Consider the following 25,126-nt stretch of genomic DNA (forward strand, 5'->3'; position numbering starts at 1 on the left):
ACTATCCAGGTCCCTTGACCATCACCCCTGCTCTTATTCTCCACCAACCAACCACCTTCGTCCTCACACCACATGACAGCCCCAAATATGTAATCCTGAAAGCATCACCCACACTAATACATTACTCCTGATATCTGAGGCTCCCAGGTCTGCAGGCAGTTTGGATCCCCACCCGCATCAAGCTGCCTGCTGACCAGAGAGTTAGTAATATCCTGTCTGCTGATCAGACAGTTGGCAATGTATCTATGGCAGAGTCAGCTCCAGGAGATAGTCAGGAGGATCCTGCCTCACCTGAGGTTAGGGGTGATGGAAGAGGGGTGCTGGGGCCTGGTGCTGCTTGCAGTGGGCATCCCAGGTGCGCAGGAACACAGAGTGAAATAAATTGTCTTAATGGGGACAGAACCACACTATGGTTACAGTACCACGTTCCCAGGTGAGGGAAAGAGAGGACCTCAGCTGGGCTGCTCTACTCCCTGCCTGCCAACCTGCTGATGCAGCAATTCCAGGAGAAATTCTTGCTCCTCAGCTTATAATAGCTACGGGAGTCCTTTCCCTCATTGGTGTCTGGATCTTAAGTGGGAAGGGGCTCAGCTGGGAGATCTCCTCCAAGCCTGATGGAATAGTAGCACCAGCTTAGGGTGGAGCATTTTCATATTGTGCCTATCCCAAGTGCACACCAGGGCATCTGAGCACATCCGTGGTTCCAAAGAGTTTTGTCTGAATGTAAAGACAAGCCCTGATTTGTAGCTCTCTACCTGTGTTACCTCCCTTGAAACTTTCCCAAAGGGCATTATTGACTGTTTGTCTTTACAGAGACATTCATTCACATGTACACCACACCTCAAGATGTGTAGGGGGAGCATGGTCATACATAAACAGGCCCCGCAATTATCCACAGCTGCCCCAGCTCCAGCAGCAGCACACATTTAATGAACCTCATTGGCAAAACTATCACCAGCAACCCCTCCCCAGCCATATGTGTGTGGTAGCTTCAACTCTCTGCTGCTGACATAGCTCTGGTCGACAGGGACCATCAGAGAGGCAGAGGTGGGTGTGTGAGGAGAGACCAGGGCTGTCTCAGGGCCCCAGGGGCTCCCTCTGCTAGAGGAGCTGCAGCTTTCCAGCTGGCCCGAGTGGCTTTTAGCCGACGTTGGCCCCAGACGCCGGGTGAGGCAGGGAGAAGGGAGCCAGATGGGGCACCCGCCCACCTGGCAGCGAGCAAGCCCTGGCGGGGCAGCCTCGCCCCCCGAAAGGAGGAGAGAGGCGGGGAGAGGGGAGGCGGGAGGCGGGAAGGAGGGAGGGGGCGGCCAGCGGGGGGGCGTGGCCCAGGCGAGCCAGACGCGATAAATAGGGAGCGCGGTGCCGGCAGGAGGGTCAGCACCGCGGACAGCAGCGCCCTGCCCCAGCTTCGCTCTCCAGCCCGCTCGCCCTCAGCCACACGCGCCATGGCCGCGGAGACTCACCTGCAGGGAGTCGAGATCTCAGCCGCGCAGTTTTTCGAGATCTGGAATCACTACGACTCTGATGGTGACTATATTTCATTGCACCCCCCGACCCCCGCAAAACCCCCTCCCACACACACCCCGGCAGGCTCCGCTGCAAACTTTCCCCCAGGACAAGTCATAACTTTTCCCAGAGAGCCCGGAGCTCGAGCCCCTTGCGAAGCAGGCGGCCGGGGTGGAGCTGGGGCTATGCACTAGCGCCCAACCTTCTTAGCCTAGGGCTTGTGCGCCTTTAGCAGGGCAACTTTCAGGTTCCCCTAAGTGGATTCAAATTTCAATGTCTCCAGCCGCAGCTAGGATGCCGCTGTTTTCTCTTCAGTAACTTGGCATGTAGATGCCTTTGGAAGGGCGAGGGGTGGCAGGAGACTGAGCCTAATTTAGCAGATCAAACAATCAAAAAGCCACCGATTTTTTAACACAAGGTTTGTAAATGTTATTTCCAGCAGCTGGAAGGGAGCAAATCAAAGGGTTCTAGGACACTAACCATAACTCTTTTGTTGTAGGCAATGGGTACCTGGATGGGAAAGAGCTGCTGAACTTCATCCAGGAGCTTCAGCAGGCACGAAAGAAGGCAGGATTGGTAGGTTAATGTTTCTTCCTGCTTTATTTCATCTTAATGAAGAATTTCAAATGTTCAATCACTTAGCTGGTCAGGCAAAGGCAATGTTTAGAAATTGACACAAATCTAGCAGGATGCTCAGTCACTTTGGGAAATGTGGGGACAGGGGGTACCTGAAAAGATACAAGGTAATAGTTAGATTCCACCTTGGTACTAGTACAAATGATTTTTCTGGCAATGTTAAAAAGTAAGAGTCCAGAAAAATATAGAACTGGCATTATTATATAATATAGATTTAAAGCAAGACTTCTCTCTTTGCCTCACTCAGTTATCTACCAATATTTTTAAATAACTCATTTTTCATGAGCTGGACTCATTTTTAACTCCTTCTTTCATGGGAAGTGTGTAGGCTTATCTGCATTTCTGCCCCTTGGTGGTCAATAAACAGATCTGCAGATCATTCTTAACTATTTATTTGCACTCCATTGGTTTTATGAAAGAGGAAAATCAATACTAAACCTTGATAATCAAAATTGGACAAGAGAGCAGAGAAATTACCTGGAGACTATTAAAATGTGGACAAATAGAGATGCATATTGGAGTTTAATTTGTAACAATTATAAATTCAGCACTTTCTTAAGCAAGAGAAAAAAGTTTTAAAGTAAGATGATACTATTATTTTTTTAACATTCTGAAAAAATAAAACCAAATTCCTCTAGATAAAGATATTAGTTTAAATACATAGTGACACTTCCTTACTGAATAAATAACCTCTAAAAAAATCAGAAAATAAAATAGACCACTTAGCATCACATTAAAATATACAGCACAGTATAATGAAGCCTACTTAAATCCACTCTAAAAGATACTTCTAAAAGCATATAAGATAAAAGCGCACTAACTAGCTGATCTGTGTGTGTATGGGAGGGAAAGGGTTATAAATTCATATAGGGCTACATCAAAATTAAGAAATAAAGGTTAGCTTTTGGATAATGAATTATTGTCTTTGTTTGGGTCTTTCTGTTAAAGGCTGGAGAACAAATGTGTACCAGTATTTTTATTTGTTTTGTGGAAAGTAACATCTTCCTACTAGCTTCATGAGTTAATACGCAGCTGAAAATCTGTCATCTATAATATTACATATAAAATTACATGCACACTCTAGATTCCTAATCTTTTTATAGCTGTTACTGTAGAATTAATATCCAAAAGCATAGGTAAATTTGATTTAAAAGGATACTCAGAGTACTGAAAATTATGTGAGATTGCAGCTTCTAGAGGAAAAGGATATGTATAATCTTAGTTTCTTTCCACAAGGAGAGCAAGGCAAGTAAATTACATTTAAAAGGGGAGGGGGAGGAGAAAAGCCTATTTCAATTCTTTCATTAGAATTAAATATTTTTAACATATTGAGATGGCAGTAACCATAAGTAAACCCAGTTTAAAAGATGATGTTCAAGACTGTATTTCGAACATATTTATTATTATGAATTGTAATTTTAAAAATAGTCCTAATGTAATGCTCAATGGATGAAAGATGTAGAGGTTTTACAACAGGAAAATGTCATTTTAAACTCATCTTCACATTTCTCAAGAGGCAATTTGCGTCATAATAAGTCATCATCTACTTAAAAAATTAGAGTGTTCACAAAGTAATGTATAAGATGCTTGTAGGATTATTGTTGTCTCCCACCCACTTTACCATTTATGCCTTTTTAATAGACTCTGCCTGCACACTAGGTTATATTTTGAAAGTGCTTAGGTGTTTGTTTAACTTTTCCTTTGTCATTACTCTGGTACAAGCTTATTTCTGGAATATTCTGCTGAAAAGACCAATCTACAGTAACAACACTGAACTTCAGTACTCTCATTGGATCATCTAGAGATTCTTGATATCTTGATCACTGAAGTCTTTTTTGGATTATGGATATGTGCCATCAGAGGTTTCAAATCTAAGCTGATTCTTGGATTTGGAGGGTCATTTGCCCAACAATCATCTCACTAGTTCACCTATCTTGCCTCACTGGATAACTAATTCAGTGGCTTTGAATTTTTTGCTCTTTGCCGGAACGGACACAATGAGAAGATAATGGATAATGGATGTTATATGTGATTTCTGTGGCTGTGCTGTCCCTTTCCCTCCTCCCCCATAAGCTTTTCTCATCATTTGCATCTGCATTTCAGATAGTTTCTCTTGCTCTGTATTTTTGGAATATTCAATTATGCATTCTTCATAGCTGGATTATACATCAGTCATGCTACATGCCTTATAGAATCTCACTGATTTCAGTCTTTGAACAAGATGGCTTAGCATTTCTCAGTGCTCTTCCCAGCTTCTGAACTGTCCTAATTGTTTTCTCATTACCTAACAACCATGTGATTTTTTTTTTTATTAATCAAATGACTATTGTGAAGTCCATCCTTTTGCTTTTTATTACTTCCAAAGAACAGTAGCATGCAATTTGATGCATGTTATTTCTGTGTCATGTAATACGGTCAGAAGGAGGTTACATTTGCAATTTTGTGTTTGAGCTATTTTTGGTGACATTTCATATTTTCCAACACCACTCTACCACATTACAGTATGGGAAATACAAAGCTGATATTTTACAAATGCTAAAATAAATAATTTTTTTTGCAAAAAATAAAATCACAATTTTTAATCCCAAAAATATATGCTCAACCTCTTTTGGCCTACATTATACTTGGTATGTTCTCTCTCTTACTTCACTTTTGCCAATTGCCAAGAGAGAAAATGTGTGGGGAAGTGGTTACCAATGGGGTTCCCAGCTCTCCTACTGTCGCACTGGGCAACCTTGGGGAAGTTTTTCAACATTTTTCCTTGATTTATCCATATGTAAAATGAGAACAATATTTACCTACTTAATAGAGATAGTTTGACTTGAAGTTCATAGGTGCAATGGTACTGGTGTTACTATTGCACCATTCATCCTATGATTTCAAATCCGTTTACAAAAACTAATGTGTACATAACACCTCTTAGTCAGGTAAATATCTCCATTTTAAAAAGGGGAAAATGAGGTACAGAGAGGTCAAGTTACTTGTCTATGGTAACAGAGCAGCAAGTCTGTGGTGGAATCAAGATTAGAACTGGTTGAGTACTGGATACAATTATTTGCCACATAATATATCCAACAAATAAGTTATTCAAAGGATATTATTCAATCAGTTATAGAACTGATAAAATTAAAAAATGTATTAAGTGAATATTTTTTAGATGACTGACATTCTATTTTTTATATTGTAAGTGGTGACCGTGCCTCTTTGTATGATTGTACAGTACCTTACATATTGTGGGTACTGTTGGAAACAAAAAATAATATCAAAATATTTAATCAGGGCTAATTAGAATGCAGATATCTAGACTTTCAGGCCTGGACCTCAATCACTAAGCAAATACTTCTTCACTTTGAGATCCTTGTGTGAAAGGTGACATTGAAGGGCAAAGTATTAATAATCATGTCTTAATTACAACAATTGAAAAGTATTAACCACAACAGATGACTTTGAAACAAAGAGAACACTGGGCTGTGATTTGCTTTGTCATAAACACTTACATGTAATGCAATTAGCAATTTCTAGTCATTCAAATTTTGGGCACTATCTAGTGGATTTGACTCAGGCAAAATTCCCAACAATTCCAGTGGAAGTTTCACCTAAGAAAGGACTGCAAAACTAGACTCTTCATAACATTATAGTCTCTTTTATTTTGATAACTGAGATATTATTTATACTACAGTTCTAAGCCCTGATCCTGCACGAAGGATCCATTAACATAGATCCTCTCTCATGAAGAGCCCAAAAGAAATAAAATGGGTTCCTCAAAGGTGAAGGAGTCTATACTAGTGGATCTGAGTCAGACTGATCCTTGGTGCAACTCCACTGCCATATCTTAAAGAGAAGCTGTCATTTTGAGACAAGTGTGTCATGGGAGCAAACATTTATACCAAAAGCATTTTGACATTGGCTTTGTGGATTTACCTTGTTGTTCAGGATTGCTTTATATGTTTCAATAAGGGATTACTCTCTCACAACCTAGCCTCTCCTTACATTTGTTCTGGCAATGAAGTTACAGTCCTGCTTTTATGACATCATAAACAGTGAACAATACAAATGGCTGATGTACAAATTCCACTTGTATGACTTCATTGTGAGATCTGTTTGGAGACTGGTCAAAAGAGGATAAAATCCAATTCAAATGAAAGTAACATAGAAAAATGTGAAAGGTAAATATTTTGGTGTCCCAATGTGTTCTATAAAAATTTCCCCTAGTGTGAAAGACTTAAGCTTTGTTCATTTAAAAATGAAAACTGGAAAAACTGAATAGTAATCAACTGTGAAATTTCATTGCCATTTGATTAAACAAAGGAACAGAAAGACCCACCTTCCAGCAGATTTGTCTTTACATGTGAATATTCTCATTTTGAAAGGTAAAATAGAAGATCTGAATATCTAAAGGTCAGATTCTGCCACTCATTCCTATCAAGTAATATCGTATTGCTCAAGTAGTCACTGTTATTGCAACAGGATAATTCAAAGTAAAGCACTACTTAGCATAAGACTGTCAGAATCTAGGCTCTAATTAGATTTTTATATATTATCTGGTAATTACTCATTGGTGTTGAAATACTTAGCACATATTTCTACATATTTTACAAATAATAATTCCATTATTGTGAATTTATAGGAATTAACACCTGAAATGAAAGCTTTTGTGGACCAGTACGGGAAAAGTACTGATGGAAAAATAGGAATAGTAGAGGTAAGCTAGTTTCTTTATTTCAGGCTCAGTCATGTTTATGTGCACAGAATGCTCTTAGTATAGTAAAACAAAGATAACTTGAACATAATCTATAAATATATGCATTGTCTTGTATTTGCTGTAACAGAGACTTCTTTCCCCATCTCAGGTTCTTTAGTATTTTTTTTTCCACTGAGGCATTAGTGGAAAACAAAATATTTCTTTCTCCTTCTCAGACACTTCATTAGACTCCATTGAACATTACAGGCTTGAGTCAATAGAAATAAAGGAGACCATTATTATAGTTTTCCTGTAATGCATCTTTTCAGGAAATTCAAGTTATTAAAAACACTGATGTGCTGGAATATTGTGAACATTTTTTATCCTGAGTTATTCTGGAATTTGATTTTGAACTGGCCCTCCTTCCCACAACTCCTGTAGTGGGTGTGAAGTACAATTCAATGTAAATTGGCTAAGAATCTGATTTCCCTCCTTCTCCTCCTTTGTAATCATTGTACATAATGGTTATTATTTCTAATTAATGCATATGGTAAGGACAGAGGGGAAGGCTAAAATCTTGTTGACATTTTCAGCAATGTTTTGACAATCCAGTTAGTGAGAGATTTTGTTTACTTATGAATTCCTTTATTGAACACAGACAGAGAAACTGTAAGCAGAAAACTTTTGTTTGCAAAAGTTAGAAGCCCCTGCCACCTGCACTGCCCTGGGTTATGTGGTACTCATGCTTTTCCATTGTGTAGACAACTTTCTAAGAAAGATGGACACTCATGGAACCATTTCCCTTCCCAATCCACACTACTTGGTTCTCAATGTTTAATTCTACAGATCAACAGGAAGGTATCCATGGGCTGGTGTACAGTTTATGAACCACTGTTTTAGGACCAGATTCATGACTCATTGAAGTCAATGGGAGTTTTGCCTTTGAATTCAAAGAGATCAGGATTTAATCCTTAGAAAATACAATCATGTTCCCAGTTTGACTATCAGAAAAATATATCTGAACAATTTATAAAGAGCTCCTTGGAAACATGCTAATACTGCAACATTTGTATTGTGACTGACTTAGCTACAGCCATTTAGAATTGATATACTGAATAGAATATATAACAACCAATGAGATTTACAATATAAAATATCCTATTACCAGTATATATATATAAATTATTATCTTGGAGTATATTCTCTTCTTTAGGTGTAATTCCCATATGTAACTTCCACATACTGCTAAAATATTCATGTCACTTAGTCTAAATGTACATGGATAAGTGAATTGTGACTCAATTTGTTAATTTCTTACTATATTTAAGATTAAACTGATTAAATTTTGACCAAACTTTTGATTCATAATCAGATTGAAAATTCTGCAAGTAGGAAAAGTTAGTGCAGGCATCTCTTTTTTTTTCCCCCAGATAAATAGATTAATAGTGTATGAAATTAAACCGGACAGTTTAAATACTTTTTTTTTAATAGAAGCATGCCTTTTTTATTCAGAGTACACATGACAGCAGACTGTCACATGAAGTGCGTACAGGCACTTCCTGAAGTGGTCTACTGGTTAGACAAGGCAACTGGAGGTTGCATCTCCTGTGTTCTATTTTTGACTGACTCATTATATGCCATTGGCCAAGTTCCATAGGGCCTGATCTTGTAAGGTGCTGAGCACCTACAACACTGACTAATGTCAATGGGTGCTGAGTGCATTTAGCAATTAACTGGAGGGCCTCAGCACCCTGGAAGGTTATAAGTAACTTTAATACTACTTAACATACATCATTGAATCAGTGTGAAGCTGAATTGTTTATAAAGTGCTGTGAGATCTCAGATGAAAGGTGCTGTATGTGCAAAGTGTTATAATAATCTTACAGATGATCAGTTAGACTTTGTTTTCCTGACCCTTTAAATTTTCTAATTTAAAATGCCCAATGTTTCCAAAATGAATTCAGCTCATTTATATGCTGTATTATGAAGTCTCCCCACTCCAAAGTTCATGCAGAGTCCATGAACCATGCTTTTTTTTTAGTATAAATAAATGCAGCACTCAGTCACTCAATCACCATAACACATGGCACCTGAAGATTTTTAAAAATATCCTGATTAATAATTATTCCTCAGGGAAGATCTATTAAAGAGGAGTCCTGAATGGCCTACAGTAATGCATTTTCAGCTCTGCTGACTAGATTAAGTGAAGCCTTAAAGTGCAGATACTGTCTTTTGCAGAACATTGCTGCAGTGAGTTCTCCGGCTTTTAACTAATTTCCCCCGGCTAAATATAGAATCTGACATATCTCTTACTCTCCTTCATAAGATACTCCGTCCCACTACCCACCCCAATATTTGGTCTGGTCAGTGCTTTCACTGACATGTAGATCTTAAAGTCCAAGCTTTTTACATCTCAGGACTGCAGTTATTCTGTATCCACATGATTTAAACGCTTATTCCTGTGAGGCAAAGTAACTACTTACCATACTGAAAATGGGTTTTCTCCCCCTTCCAGATTAGAATTTTAAGACAAATATATTGAAGCATGTAAATCAGGTATTTTAAGGAAAGGGTTAATATCAGCAAATGAGATCCATTCAGAGAATGATTTCTAGAAAACTGTTCATGTTGGTCTGTTTTAAATATTGTAGCTCCTTTTCCAATTAGGTAACAATCCCCTTCTTTCTTTAACAAGTTCATAATGAGAGGTAGAGGGGTCAAGCTAGTCTCAGCAGAAGCATCTTTCCAACCATGCTCTATTACTCATAAAACAGAGACAGCTGCCATATTCACCATAAAAATAACAGGAGCTCACACTACATTCACAAACTGTTCTTGAGTCCTTTGAGTCTGCTGTTGTAAGTGCTTGTGAAATTTCATACTCCTATTTAAACATCCTCATGAGCTACTGCTACTTTTATATTCTAAAAATTGACACCAGGCTTCCATGTTTACTCTCTTAATGACTTAGTCAAATCTGCTCCATTTACAAGTAAAAAGATGGTATGCCTAACTACAGTACTAACCCTGCCAACTCAACTAGTAATAAAAATTCCGTAGCTGACACTTTATTAATGCTGTAGATGCAAGAATCAAAAGAATCTAGCTCCCTTTCTCCTGCCGTATTGGTCCTACAATGCTAACAGGAGCAAAATAAATAAAATAGGGAAAATTTACTTTGTCAAAAATCTAGGCAAATATGATTTAATACTGAGTTATCAAATGAGACAGTTCACTTATCTATAAAACACTAATGCAGAGAAAGTGGTACCATATATGTTTCTCTCAGGCCTATGTGGAAGTTACAAATCTACATAAAGGACAGTAAAACTTAAAGTAATATTTTTATTGGCAGTGGTAAAATATTTTGTACCTTAAATGTAGCTTAGTACTGGTAGTTGGTTGTTCTTTGGAAAGTTAGACTAATCCTTTCAGAATTCACTATCAGTTAACTGTAGCTACCAGTAAGTCACAATGGGAATGTTGCAATGGCAGCACGTTTCTCCTTTAAACTGTACATATTGAATATCTTCTGATTGTGAAACTGGGAACTTGTCTATATGATCGAAGGGTTAGATCCCAGTCCCACTGAAATGAGTGGAAGGAATTCCTTTTGCTCTCGATGAGCTTAAGATATAAACCTAGAAATAAGTTCTCAAACTGGTCCATGGACACCTTCCTGTTCTGCAGAATGAAACAAGTAATGTTAGTCACTGAACATTACAAAAGGGACCAGCCCTGTGCCCCATTTACATAGTAACTTTTTACCATAACTACACTAATGGAGGACATTCTTCCTTATGGAAATGAATATTGGTTATGCCAGTTAAGCCCCGACACTAAGGAACAATTTGTAGCAATTAGCTACTGGGTCAAGTGAGGTGTGGTGTGGAAACTGATCACCCCAAGGGGAGCTTGGGAGATGTGCCTTAGGGAAGCTCAAATCCCTCTCTGAACAAGCCAGGGAGCAGGTTACACTATCCTTTTGGGCTCCTTGTGCTCTCTCATCAACAATGCTTGGCCTGTCGTGATCTGGCCCTAAAATAGCTATAGCCTTAAATATACATTGGGGACAAATTGGCCTGAACAGACAAACTAACAAAGGAAAACATATTTTAAAAATGCTACAGTTGGTGAGAGAAACAAAACAAGGAATATTAGGAGAGGTTAGCTGCACTACAGCTAGCCACCAACCAAATTCATCCACTATGATATAAATAATACATCTGACAGTGAACAGGGTAGCACTCATCACTTGGTAGGGACAAGTGTACACAACCTAACTGGTATTTTGTTCCACCAGTCATAACCTACAGTATGTGAAAAATCTCTAATTCATGACAAAGTGCCTACACACTCTCAAATATATGCACACATCTGTACCATAGCTGCTGAATAAATAAGGATGACTTTATCACTAACAAATGTGGTAATTTCAGATAGCTGATAGGTTTACCTATACTGAGTATAAATAGCAATATTGAAAATCTGGAATGTTTTACATACTCATGAAGATTTGCAAAAACTAATGTCTAAATACACATATAGGAGCCTAATTTAGGCACATAGGTGGCCTGATTTTTCAGAATTGCCAACCACCCACCAACTTCCATTGACATATGCAAAATGCAATATTTCAATGAGAGCTGCTGGGTGTGCAGTGCTTCTGAGGCCATTTATTTGAATGCCTGATTGTGGATTTAGGAGCCTAACTTTAGGCCACTATTTCTATAACTCCCAACTTTACAATTAGACAATGACTTAACATTCAGTAGTACTGCAAGGGCTGTGCTGTGCTAAACTAACTTTTCTTGACAGTAACTGGAAGTCCTTGTAGAGGCTAAATATTTTATGGTCTTATACCTAAAGATCTGAAATTACTATGCCTGTTAACCTCTTACAAATACCTATATAATAACCACATGTCCGTATCAATGTGCACCACTTCCCGTTGTCCAAGTGCAATAATCCCATAGCCCATTGATATCAGCCAAGTGAATGGAAGTGGTGTTTTACTTCTGATCTCACAATTCCTCCACTGGGAGAGGTAAAGGAGGAGACCTTTGGGGAAGGGAAGTAAATTCCACGTCTCTGAACTTTTCCCATGTGCTAATACTAAAGAAACAGATCATACACCCATATCTATCACACACACACATGTATGCACACTCGGTTTCTACCTATCAAGGAATGGAATTTTGAACATTTGAGTCAGAAACCTCATTTTACATTGATTAGATTTAGTATTCAGTAATTTAGCAAAATCTCTCAGGATGCACTTTGCTATACTTGATAGTCTATACCAATTGCTCTATTCTTGCAAGTCAAATGAGTGATGTGCCGTTATATTTGTTAAATGTTGATACAATTTAAAGTGATTTTTTGCAGTGGTAATTTTTGAAATACAGATGCTCTATTTCCATCTCCTTGAAACATGTTAAAAGACACCTATGGAGTGAGGGACAGGAGTTGCAGGCAGCTATGGTCCCATTGGAATTCAGCAACAAAGCCCCAGTTTTGCAATCCCAATTCAATTGCAGTGAATTGGGATTGAAATAGGGGTGGAGATAAGATCTGAAATGCACAGAAAAGAACAGAATTTTGAATCCAGTCTTGACAAGGCTACAAGGAGGTGGCACCTGTTACTGCTGTTTTTACAAATGGATGCATTTAAGAAGAATTTTAACACCAAAAGGAAGGTGTCTGCCTTCCCCTTCTCTGTACCTATGTTTTCAAATTTCTTCTCTTTTCCATTTCTTCTCCCCGGTTTTCCTATTTTAATTAGAGCTGATCAACATTTTTTTCAAACAAAAAGGTTGTTTGTTCAAAAATGGATTTTTTTTTATAATATATATATATATTTAATTAACAATTCTTTTCCTTTGGAAAAAAGTCATTTTTATGTTTTAAATGATAGAAAACATTATCCAAACCATCATCAAGTTTTCATTTTCCAAAACCTGGGTTTCCAGTAAATGAAATTTTTCAATAATTATTTTAATAAAGCTAAAAAATTTTGAAAAATGAAAATGGTCCTTTTCAACTACTTCAGAATGAAAACCACGTCACTATTATTTGTGAAAACAGATTTTCATCAGGTTTTGAGTTTTCAGGGCATATTCCTTGAAGTCAATGGGATGGGTTGAAGGGCTGAGTCCCCCTCACCTTGCAGTTCTGGTTCTTGAATTGGCTTTTCCTCAGCAAGGTCTCATGCTTGGGGCTGACAAATGGCTGTGGTTCCAGGATGGATTTCCATCTATCTTCCATATTTTCTTTCCTTGTTCTCTCTTCTCTCCTCCTTCCCTCATTTGTTTCTCTGCTTGCCTTACTGCACCTTTGCCTTCTCCCTTTCACTATCCTTTTCAGCCTTTTCCTTTACTCAGTACCCACATTTCCATACAATTCTCCTTCACCCTTGCTCTCTGTATTTGCCATGGTTCTTTGCATTCTCCCCCCTTTGCTCACCTATTCACTCCTACACACTTAAGCTTTTACCACACTTTTCATAACTCTGCATTTGTGAATATGAGGCGCCTCTCTCACCCTTTCTCTAGGCCTGCTGGTTCACTCCTTTCCCTCTGATCTTCATTTGTGTCTGCTCTTGAGGAACGTATCAAAAGCAGGGAGCCAAAGGCCACTGAGAGGCATGCTCCCCGTTCTAATGTACAGGAGATACTCCAGCAAATGGCACGTGGCTCCTTGGGTCATCATGGAGAGTACTGATTACCAAGAGAAGAAAGGAGAGCTGATCAGGGTTGTACAGCGCTCACATCAAGAGTAAGATAGGGAAGGCATCTCTGATTTCTATTAATGAAGAGGACAGGTGGGCCTGTTTGTGATCGGTTAGAGAGCCACTGAGAAAGCAACATCACTCGACATGTTGGAACAATATGGAACAACCTTTAAGGACCTGATTCTGTGGGAATCTGCACAATGAGCAGATGAAAAATTGGGGCCTGAGAACCTGATCCAAAGACAACTGAAGTCAGTAAGAGTTTCCTAATGGCTTCAATGGCATTAGAGCAGGCTCCAAATTAAATGTAACAACCTGTTCGACAGTTGGGAGTAAGAGCACACAATTTAAATCTTACCTGGAGAGTAAGACAATGTAATGACTGTAGTTGTAAAGCTCCCCAATACCCAACTGAGGTTCTTGGTGTGTGCTGCAAGATACATTATAATACAACTAAACAGCCAAATAACGGGAATTTAAAACAATTTTTAACTTGTCACTAGAGCCCGACTAAGGAAGTTATCTGTTCTCAAAGAAACCGTTGCAGTTTTAAAACAAACTTTAAACTTGCTTCAAATCTGTTACAGCTTGCTCAGATATTACCAACAGAAGAGAACTTCCTATTGTTCTTTAGGTGTCAGCAGCTAAAGTCAAGTGAAGATTTCATGCAGGTACTGTATCCCATTTTTCCTTTTGTAAAGTCATCCAGGTCTAGATTTCAAATAAATAGATACATAAATAAACCTCTTTCAATTACTAATTGCAGACCTGGCGAAAATATGACACTGACCATAGTGGCTACATTGAGACTGAAGAACTTAAGGTAAATTGATGATTATTTCACAATGATTATACAGATGTGTGTGTATTACACGATAGTACCGATAGTACTGATATATATGGCTGTTGAAATGTAAAACACAACTGGCAAGTGATAGAAACTGATGTTTCTATTACAGACAAATTGAAGTGTAATTTCTATTCTGATAAATGACTCTAAAAATGGCACTGAGTGCAAATCCATGTTTGTCCCCCAGTGATTGCCAAATAACAAGTGCTCAGTTTAGAAGTAAAAAGATGTTTTTAAACTAACCGCCCTACAAACTTAGCTAGGACTGAGAGAGAAAGTGGGTTCTTTCTCCCAGCTGCATCACTACCATTACTAAACATTCTGTGGTCCAATTTAAGCCCTCAGTGTACCTGTGCAACACTGTTGTTGCCATACTAACTCCTGTGCAACACAACTGCAATCCCATTGCCTGCGCTCTGTTTGCATAGGTATGACTGATGAGATCTTAGCACATTTGATGCACAAGCAACAACAGCATCCAATTTGTTCTATTAGCTGTGTCGGCTCTGCAGTTAACAGTAGTAAAAAGCAGCCCATACTTATTCTTGTCACTAAAGCTAGCAGATATTGTTTGACTCTGAATATACATGGGGAGCAAGTCCAAGTGGGAAAGTGTCATTTGTACATAACCATTTTTCTATGTAGAATTCCACTTCAAGTAATGCTCTGGTGCAGATCCTCAGTTGGTGCAAACTTTCATAGCTCCACAGGACCTCAGCTGAGGACCTGGCCCTGTGTACACACTGGTTGAGACCAATTGTCTTGTCCATATGCAGAATTCTAGACAAGAACTGCACATACATTAACCAAAGCATTCAAAAGTCAAATTGTCTGAAATCCTTAGTAGAGCTTTATAAAAGCAAAACTCACCTCATAAATCCATGTAGCCAAATTGTCTTTTTTTCTCCATCCTCTTTGAGCTGCTCTGGTAGTGCAAAAGAGCTGAAGAATGTCTGTATCTCCTCTGCTGAGGATTCCCACCTCACAGAAGAGATGTCAGTTGGCATAGTCAGCTCCTATGACCCTGGTATACAAGGGGCTACCCCCTCCCACCTACGCTCCCACATACAGGAGTGTCAAAAGGGAGATGAGATCAGGAAAGAGGCACAACTGGTACACATTGTATCTAGCAATCCCTGGTTGTTGGACAGTCCTCAAGGGACTGTTTCCAGAGAGTATAGTTTAGACCAGCCACTAAAGGCTGGGCTAATGAACAACCAGAAAATCTTAAATGGCTCCCCATCTCTGCTGTGCTGAGCAAATCTCATCTGCATCAGAAAATCTGCATCATTTTCATCCTTTCAGAACTATATACTGTAGCTTGTTTTTTTTTTTAAGGTAGTGATCAATAAAATACTTCTCTTGGCAAGTATGAAAATATTATTATGCATTTGCTGTAACTGGTTTTACTCCCCGCATGAAGCACATATGATCTAAATTTTAAAGCACATATGATCTAAAATGTTTACATGAAATCTGTTCACAACATTTCTGCGATAGTTTTAATATATAGCACAGGTACAGAGAGACCTGATGAGAAAATATATAGTATGGTAGTGACAGTAGGACCCAATAGCTCTCATACTTGTATTTCAAGTTCAGGGGCATTATGCATACATGACTGGGAGGGGAGATGGCTCATGAGGAAAATCCTATCTTAAAATGTGGTCCAAACTGTGGAAAAAAAGCAATGGCACTCCAAAACATGAGATAAAGAGGTTAAACCAGCTTCGTGTGTTCTTCACTGAAAATTGCCAGGCATGCACAGTTCTCAAGACTTGCAGACGCCTTGCTTAATAAATTAAGATTTTTTTTAATGTCACTTATCTAGGACAGTTGTTCAAACTAATCAGGGGGGAAAACAAAACTTCATTCTTTAGAGTAAAAGAAGCTGCTGTTGAAGGTCAGGAAGAAACCTTGCCAGTTCCTCTCAAACTAGCAAAATGGGCAAAGTGCATTTGCAGTATGTGTGTGTGAAGGAGCAAGAAGGTTTCACCTTCACCTGAAGCATCAGGTTACTGCTGTAGGCAGGAAAGTAGACTGGATTAATCATTAATCTTTTCTGTAAAACTATTCCTATATTTCAAGCAGTGACTAGGAATCCAAGTTTTCCTATGGGTCTCAAGGTTAATTAATGTAGTTTACTGTTAAAATTAATTAGTACACAGTATAGCTGGATGCCAAACTACTTTTCCAGACTTCTGTATAGTACAACAAAAGGCATATTATGCACAAAGCTCTGTGGGAATCTTTTTAAAAATAAGATGATGCAGTATACTTGGTCTGGTTAAAAGAATTTTTGTTGTCAGATATACTTAACATGGAAACTACTACTTATTTTCATACCTATTTTACATTTCAGTAGTAAATATGTAAAACTAGAATTTCCCAGACTGCCTCTAGACTGAAATTAGAGTACAATAATGAAAGTAACTATTCTGTAATCATTTTGGCTTTGGAGCAAATATTCACCTGTGCTTACTTTACTTTCACAGAGTTTTTTGAAAGATTTACTACAGAAAGCAAATAAGCAGATTGATGATTCCAAGCTAACAGAATACACCGAAATAATGGTAAGATTATTCAGACATTTCATCCATAAAAGCACAGTATTGTGCACATCTATGGCCACTAACTTCTCATTTAAAGGCTCCCATTGACTTGAATGAGAATCAGTTTGGATCCCTATTGTGCAAAATAAGACATCACACCTTAGAGATCATAGTCCAAGCCAAGGAGGCATATCAGGTAATTCGGTAGCTATGTCACCTTTGGCTGTGATCTGTAAATTAAGCCATGTTGGGCCTAATATAAGTACAGGAAATCTTCAAGGAACTTTAAGTGTTGTTGACAAACCAACACCACAGCATATACTAAGAACTTTGCCACCAAAGGTTCTTTCCTTTCAGGTAAGATTAAAAACTGAAGCTCTGAACACTTGTTATTAAAGATCCAACTGCACTTGTCATAAGAATAAGCAGATTAACCTGTGCCTGAGCCAAATTCCAATTTAACTAATTATAGTCTTCCTACCCATTCCTTTTTAGTTTACTTCATTTCTTGTCCTGCACTGTTGTGCTGTATTGCTTGCATTATTAAACAGGTGCTACATTTCAGCCTAGATTTGGCTGCATCTTGGTGATGAATGAAGCAATTCTTTGTGTAATCTGCAAAGGCCAAGGGCAATGGGATAGTTCTGGATGAAAGGCTCTCCACCTCAGCTTTAAGTTACTGCATGATTTAGCGTAGGGCACAAGGAAAGAAAAGCTGAGTAAGATTGCCCAAAATATAAATTATGGTACGTGTTCATTAAATACTTAAAAATACTAGAGTGATCTTTGTTTTTAATTCCATGGCATAGAACCTGATGATTATCTAAAATGATCTATAGGGTCTATGATGCAGGCACATTTGTTTGGCATATATTTATTACTTTTCTCTAAGTGTCCCTTGCATATCACTGATGGAATAGTAGTGCACATAAGTAGCAGTGGGGTTTAATCCATCCTCTCAGAGGAAGGGCCCAGAATCTCTGGTAACCATTTACCATACTTCTTTGACCTTTAGAACCCTAAGGACACATATGCCTGTTCTTAAACTTCTCAGGTAGAGAATGGAAGCAGAATATATTCTTCCCCCTGCTATGCCTCCCTCTGTTCCTCTTCTTTCCCTTTCCTCACAGCTACTAAAGGAATCTTACCCTACATTTGTGACCACTCTCACAATAGATACCAAAATATGCCTCAATCCTCCTTTTCTATGAATGGGCAAGGAACATACCTGCTAGTCTTCAAGTACAGAATGCTAAATGGATTTGGGGTGTGTGTTTTTTTTTTTTTTTTTTGCCAGTTCTACACTTTTTACTGCCTTCCTTGTGCCCTACGCTAGTGTGAGAAGGGGAACCTGATAGCAGGGCAAGCCTCATAGGCAGGTGGGATAGAACAAGCTCTGCTTCAATCCTAGCCAGGCCTATCCTTAAACATAACCAGACTCGCCCTCCTCTATAACTCCTGAACACAGGACTCTCTAGTGGCCTCCATGTAACTGTCAGTGAGATTTGTGTGTTCCAGAGAAAGAGAAGAAGAAAATTCCCTGTTTTTAAGAATGGCCAAAGTCATGATATTTTGCTTTTGCTTTGCCAGCAACTTGGTTTCACCCTAAAATATTTTAGGGGTTTAACATTTCAGGCTGAAATGCCTCAAACTGACCCCAACTATGAGAGAAGTTAATTAAGACAAATATCTAGTGATTCAGTTTTCTTATGATAAGCTATGTCTAGAAATCTCATGACCGATTAGTTGCAGAAAGTGTTACACACTGGAGAAATAAATCTCACATCCTTAACCTTCATGCACTGCAATTTTTATGAATCTTTAGCCCAGATTGTGCCCTACATTTGGACCTCAGCAAGTTGAAACAGTTATAAAGAATTAACACTATAAATAAGTGATAAATGTGATGGTATGCCATCTCCTCAAAAATTAGAAGGGAAAAACTAACAAACAGAAAACATAACAGGAGTTAAGGACACTTACCAGTTAGAAAAAGGGAGAGGCATCTAACAACCAGACATAAAATAGCCACATTAGGGCTGTAACTGCTTGCCTCTGCCAAGTTTAAAGCCCCCTTCCCCTTAAAGGTACGCTGGGAAGAAGTTCCTCTGAAGGGTAGGGAGGGTTAGAAGGCGCCAGGTGGTCACACTGGAATGTATGCCTGCAGAAACAGTCATTTCTCTATACTATCTCTGTATCACTAATTTGTTTTATTAGGAAAAACTTTGCTTTTTCCTGCAGCATGAATTTTGTATTTAAAGGGGTACAAACAAATTGATACAGGTGTGTGATTCTGCCCCCAACCACTGTACAGCTAAACTTACTGTAATTGAAAGTAAAGGGGTGGGGGAGAGAAGGGAGAAACCCTTTGTTTTCAGCTTCACCCCCAACAACTCTTTGTACAGTAAGTTTTCCCTGATGCTTTTTCTCAAACTTTCACACAGCAAGAGGGAGATAACATTTGAAAATAGGAACATAAAATTGTACAGTGACTGGGAGAGGAAGTCACAGGCAGTCTAATATCTCAAAGTCCTGCTAACTAAATTTTAAAAGGTCTTAATTTCAAGTTAGCCATGTCTCTTAAGAGATTAGAGGCAATGCAATTTGCTGACTTTTCACTGTATCTATGATACATTAAATATTACGTTTTAGGCAGGAAACCAATTTCTAATACACAACAGGATCCTGGAAAATAGTTTAAAATAGTATATAATATTTTGTAAAATCACATTAACATATATATTTCTATTACATGAAAACTCAATTTGATGGAAGTTACTTAGATATAGTTCTTATATAAAATTAACTACATGTCAATAGTGGAGACCTTTTGTTATTAATACTTAAGTGTTTATAGGGGTTTAAAGCTGGGAATAAGCTAAGCATGAGACATTAAGTCAGTCCTGTTTTCATTCTATAAGTAAGATTATATTTATTAGCTACTTAATTCACTTGTAATAAAATTACAAGCTCAAAATTTTCTTGAAGTGCATGGCATGAGGCAGATTCTGATCTCATTTACGTACGTGTGTGTGTGTGTGTGTATGTGTAGACTTGGCAACCAATTGAATAAGGATTATAAATGTTGTCTTTTACATGAAGATAGCACATCTAGATGGAATTGAAGTGAACACTCCAACCTACGTTTTAAGATTTAATTTTAGCTACTATACTTTATTAGATTTTAAACTGAATTATTTTCCCTTTTATATGCAGATTTATGTACACTAGGTATTAAATCATGACTCAAGACCAAATATACTATTCAGTAGCTTTACAAAAAAAAAAAGCTGTACTTTTTGGTCTCTTTATTCAATAGACAACAACCATATGGCACTGAATCTTGATCTGAGGTTAAAATAATGTTTAAACAGGTTCAGTAGAGGATGTTGGATACCATGGCTATAGCTTATGTGCCATTTGTGAGGGGCCAAATTCTGACCTCAGTGATACAGGTGTAAATTAGGCATAGAGATTAGATAACTCACGAACAAGGTCAGCTCCCAGACTGCTGCACAGGGCAGCACAGTATGGGGAGAAGGTGACCAGCCCTCTGTGGAGAAAGAAGTGGTTCAGGACTATTTAGAAAAACTGGATAAGCACAAGTCCATGGGGCTGGATGCACTGCATCTGAGGGTGCTAAAGGAGTTGGCGGATGTGATTGCAGAGCCTTTGGCCATTATCTTTTAAGGTCAGGCTTGACAAAGCCCTGGCTGGGATGATTTAGTTGGGATTAGGTCCTGCTTTGAGCAGGGGGTTGGACTAGATGACCTCCTGAGGTCCCTTCCAACCCTGATATTCTATGATTCTATGAAATCTGGAATATCCCTATTCAAATCAGTTGAATTACAAACAAGAGCCTTTGTGGGTCTTTAAAATCTTTTGACGCTATAGTCCACACATAAAACAATCAGAATTCAGCAGTACAAAATGGAACCACAGTTGAATTCAGCAGTAGTGATTACTGTCAATACTGGTCATTAGGCATAGAGATTAGATAACTATGCATATTGCTACTGGTGCAGCTGTTTGTGTCCCTCCTTTATATTGACCAAGTGAGGTATTTGGTTGTAGGGACTGAAGTGGAAGCAATTTCTTTTATTTGATGTTTTCAAAGATAGAAAGGTTAGAAACCCTTTCCTTAAAGCCCTTTGGCTCTGGACAAAGGGTGTTGCATCTTGTGGGAGTGACAATTATAACCTGAGTGACCTGTCATGATTTAAAAATACTTAAGTGGACCTTGCTCAGTTTTTGCAAGATGTAAATGCGCTTCCATGCACATCTCTGATTTGGGAAGTTCACTGTTGAATGGAGCTGGATTTAGTGAACATTTCAACACAACTATCAGAGTTGAGCAAACAGTTCCTTACCAGGATTTTATAGTAGAATAACTAGTTATGAATTTATATTTTCAATAATTTGTAAACTTGCTTATAGTAAATGTACCATACAGCAAATGTGAGTTTATTGAATTAGGTTCCTATATTATATTTAATTAGTACCTTCCCATTGCTTTTAGATTTCCCAAAGAAATACTTTATTTCTTTGCTGTGCTGATCAATACTTTAATAATAAATATCTACATTTATTTCAGCTGAAAATGTTTGATTCAAACAATGATGGAAAGCTGGAACTTACTGAAATGGCCAGGTATGTTTTTATACCTATATCATCTAAGTATTGCATGTCAGTTGCCATTATGGAAAAAAAATAATTGTTTGAACTCTCATTTTTATCTCCAAAGTTTACTACCAGTGCAGGAAAACTTTCTTCTTCAATTTAAGGTATGTAGCTTTACATTTTGAAGTTTGAACATGTAACACTATATATTATTCTTCTAACTCTTGGCTTTCTTTTTGATTTTTAGAGTGTCAAAATGTGTGGGAAAGAGTTCAATAAAGCTTTTAAGCTGTATGATCAAGTAAGTGATCTGAAAAATATTATAAAACTCGCCTTTTATGCACTGATTGAATACTCTTTGATATCACTTAATTTTTCTGAATTAGGGAAAAATAGATTAGGTGTAATGCTACAGTAGCCAAAATGAAAAACAAATGCTCAAAATAAACATTGATATTAATATTTTTTAGGATGGCAATGGATACATAGATGAAAATGAATTAGATGCATTACTGAAAGATCTGTGTGAAAAGAACAAAAAGGTAATTCTAGAGCTTTTCTTAATGATTAGTTTAAATTGGGATTTTAAGGGGAGTTTAAATCCACCCAATTATGATAGAGCTGCTAAATCATAATTCCTGAAGTGCAGGACAATTAGAAATCTTGGCAGAAGTAATAATGTAATTCCTTAACTAAGTGAGCAACAGTGTTATAAATTGGCTTCAGAAACAATTAATATCAACAATCTAGTGTGCATGGATGTGAATTGTATGCAAGCACTTAAACAAATGGTACTGTTGGGCGGGCAGGCACCAGACAGATCTCCTCCTTCCCTCTCCCCTCCCCATTGGCAACTGTAGTTGGTAACTAAACTGGATTATAAAACATTATCTGTTCTTTAAATAGGACTTAGACATTAACAACCTGGCAACATACAAGAAAAACATCATGGCCTTGTCTGATGGAGGAAAGCTTTACCGAACAGACCTTGCTCTTATTCTTTCTGCCGAGCAGGATTAGAGACCTCCTGTCACTTCAATTTAACTAGTGATATACTGTATCAACACAATAACTGTGCACTATAAGGGAGTAGCCTGTACTTTCTTTTATATCTGTAAATTTAAACCGCATATAATTAGCCATGATGTGTGGCACATTCTTTTCAGTCTGTTTCTATACTGTTTGTAATGTACAGTTTTTGTAATTATAAGATTGATAAAGAGAATGTCTGTTTGGGCCAGTCTGTATATTCAAGAAGAAACTAAAAGACATTTTTTTGCTTTCATAAAAATGGCTGGAGAAAAATTTAAAATTCTGCTAAGACTGTTTTGTTCATCATATCCTTTGACATTTGCAACATTTCTGTTCAATGACACATATTAAGTAAAAGCCCAGAGAGCTCTTTTAGTGTATAACTAAATACAGGTTTTTAAATGCAGAATGTAAAAATGCTGTTTTCAAGTAGGAAAGATGACCAGGGATGTTTGAACTGAAAGAGATTTACCAAGCTGGTGAGAAATATTTTCAGTAGTCCGACTAGCTACTTGCAAATCTATGCTCCTTGCAGTTTTGCAGTAAATAAGGAGAGCTTACGAACTTATGGCATACAGACATAACATCTATAAACAGCAGATATCTGGAACAGCTACCAGTGCTGCTGTTCACAACCAATGTTATTTTCCATTTAGTTGTTTAATTTCACTAAATTTAAGTAAGGTGATAAGCACCTAAGAAATACAAGAGACAGAACTTCTTGACAAACCTTTAATCTATTTTGGAAACCTGGCTAAACTACAGATAGGATAATTAATACACACATTCGCATAATACAATAAGTGTAACTCAAGAAAATTGCTGTGTCAGAGAATATGACAATCCATTTTCTAAACTATTTGCACATATTGCAGATTAAAATTATTGTAGTAAACTGCTGATTTTAAATCATATTCTGTGTAACCTATAATTAAATTTAATATACTAAGACTACCCGTGTCTAGTCTGTCTACTTCCTGGATTTTCTTCGCAAGTAGAAAACAAAGAAATAAATAATTTGTTTTAAAAGTGTGCTTCCTGCATCTGACACTAAATTTCTAATGGAGAAAATTATTGGAATTTAATTTAAGACTGAAAAACAATCAGTTTCTCAAAGTACGAATTCAACACCAAGTCTAGTCGTTTATATATCAGACTCTAAATTAGATTATTCTGCAGGGGAAGTTTTTTTTAAAGCAGAAAGCACACTATGTAATTGCTCCTGTCTTTTTTTCTGATTGTGCTCTGTAGGCCTGGGTCCCCTTTTACTTACACCAGTTTTATGCCAGCATAACTCCACAGACTTCAGTGGCGTTGCTCCCAATTTATAGCAGTGTGAGAAGAGAATTAGGTCTCTGTCTTAATATCAATCAACCTAAACTGCCTCTACTTAAAGTGTGTTGTTTCAGAAGCAAACCCAGCTCAATAGATTATTTTATTAGCTGGACACAATACCTAAAATGCCTTCACAGTAACTTATCTGACAAACAGGGGCAAATCAGTTTAATTAGATACAGTGGTCTCAAGCAGCAAGTGTATTGGGTACTCTCTGATCTTGAGATAGATGTAATTAGAAGATAGGAGGAGGCAACAGAGTGATTCTTGGTGGAAAAAGATAATACACTAAGAAGTTTAAAGTCAGATCAAGACAGGTCAATGACAATCTCACTCCAGGCACAGTGATCTAATTACTCAGCTTCTGGTTCACCTCTTTTCTCTATGCAATGTAAAGTATAATTGTGTATTTTAAGTGAAGGAACAGTGAATAAATTATCTGCCTACAAGCTTAATATATATGATTAAAGTGAATTGTGGATAGATTTTGTTCATACTGTGCACATGAAGCAATGGATTTTGCCTTATTTTAACACTTAAAAGTAAAGGTGGAAAAAATCTTGTACTGTAATAATATCTGTGATTTAAAGTGACTGTTTGGTACAATAATTAGACTGAAAAATTAGGTAGTTAAATTGTTTTGACAGAAAGTCATCATCTAAACTTGAATCTGGCTTCTAGAACACAAGAAAAGTTGCCTATCAAAAATTTGTTCCAAAGTCTCACTTCTACCATTCCTATTACAACCAGCTGCCTGGTGGTTCTATACAGAATATATAAAGAAGATTTGAGTCATCTACATGTGCAGTGTTTCTTAAATCATGCATAACAAGCCCATATTTCCACTGAAGTATAGCAATTAAAAAAGACAGGCTAACAACGATGTGTCTTATGTTAATACAATGTCACGTCTAGCAAATATAGTAAGTCGGGATCACTGTAAAAATGCCTGTTTTTTAAAACATCTGCATCTCCCTGGAATTGTTCCTCAAAGTCTGGCACATGATTTCAAGAGGTGCTGAAGACAACAGGAGTTGGTGATGGTCAAACCCTAAGTTTGCTTACTCTGTGAGATCATACCGAAAGAATAATAGCTAAAATATTAATTATAGCTGGGGCTCCTGCATACTTTATTCAGACTCTATAAAGAAACCTATATAGAGGTAGTTAGACAGGAAATA

The 25,126-nt window shown here is 37.7% G+C and overlaps 1 protein-coding gene across 1 annotated transcript; it reads left to right on the forward strand.

Moving 5' to 3' along the window:
* Positions 1-1,381: 1,381 nt before the first annotated feature.
* Positions 1,382-23,564, forward strand: CALB1 (calbindin 1). The gene is made up of 11 exons (XM_054019921.1): positions 1,382-1,527; positions 2,006-2,082; positions 6,770-6,844; positions 14,144-14,227; positions 14,323-14,379; positions 16,902-16,979; positions 21,553-21,608; positions 21,703-21,742; positions 21,826-21,879; positions 22,049-22,120; positions 22,485-23,564. Exons 1-11 carry the CDS (start codon positions 1,446-1,448, stop codon positions 22,596-22,598), a joined length of 789 nt encoding a protein of 262 aa, XP_053875896.1. The 5' UTR covers positions 1,382-1,445; the 3' UTR covers positions 22,599-23,564.
* Positions 23,565-25,126: the final 1,562 nt, after the last annotated feature.

Source organism: Malaclemys terrapin, chromosome 2 (assembly GCF_027887155.1).
Source record: "Malaclemys terrapin pileata isolate rMalTer1 chromosome 2, rMalTer1.hap1, whole genome shotgun sequence".
Lineage (NCBI taxonomy): Eukaryota > Metazoa > Chordata > Testudines > Emydidae > Malaclemys > Malaclemys terrapin.

Excerpts from the sequence above, each read along its gene's own strand:
- CALB1 (XM_054019921.1), top strand. The coding sequence starts at position 1,446 with ATGGCCGCGGAGACTCACCTGCAGGGAGTCGAGATCTCAGCCGCGCAG. Across the intron at positions 1,528-2,005 it reads GAATCACTACGACTCTGATG|GCAATGGGTACCTGGATGGG; the intron begins GTGACTATATTT and ends CTTTTGTTGTAG. Across the intron at positions 6,845-14,143 it reads GAAAAATAGGAATAGTAGAG|CTTGCTCAGATATTACCAAC; the intron begins GTAAGCTAGTTT and ends AATCTGTTACAG.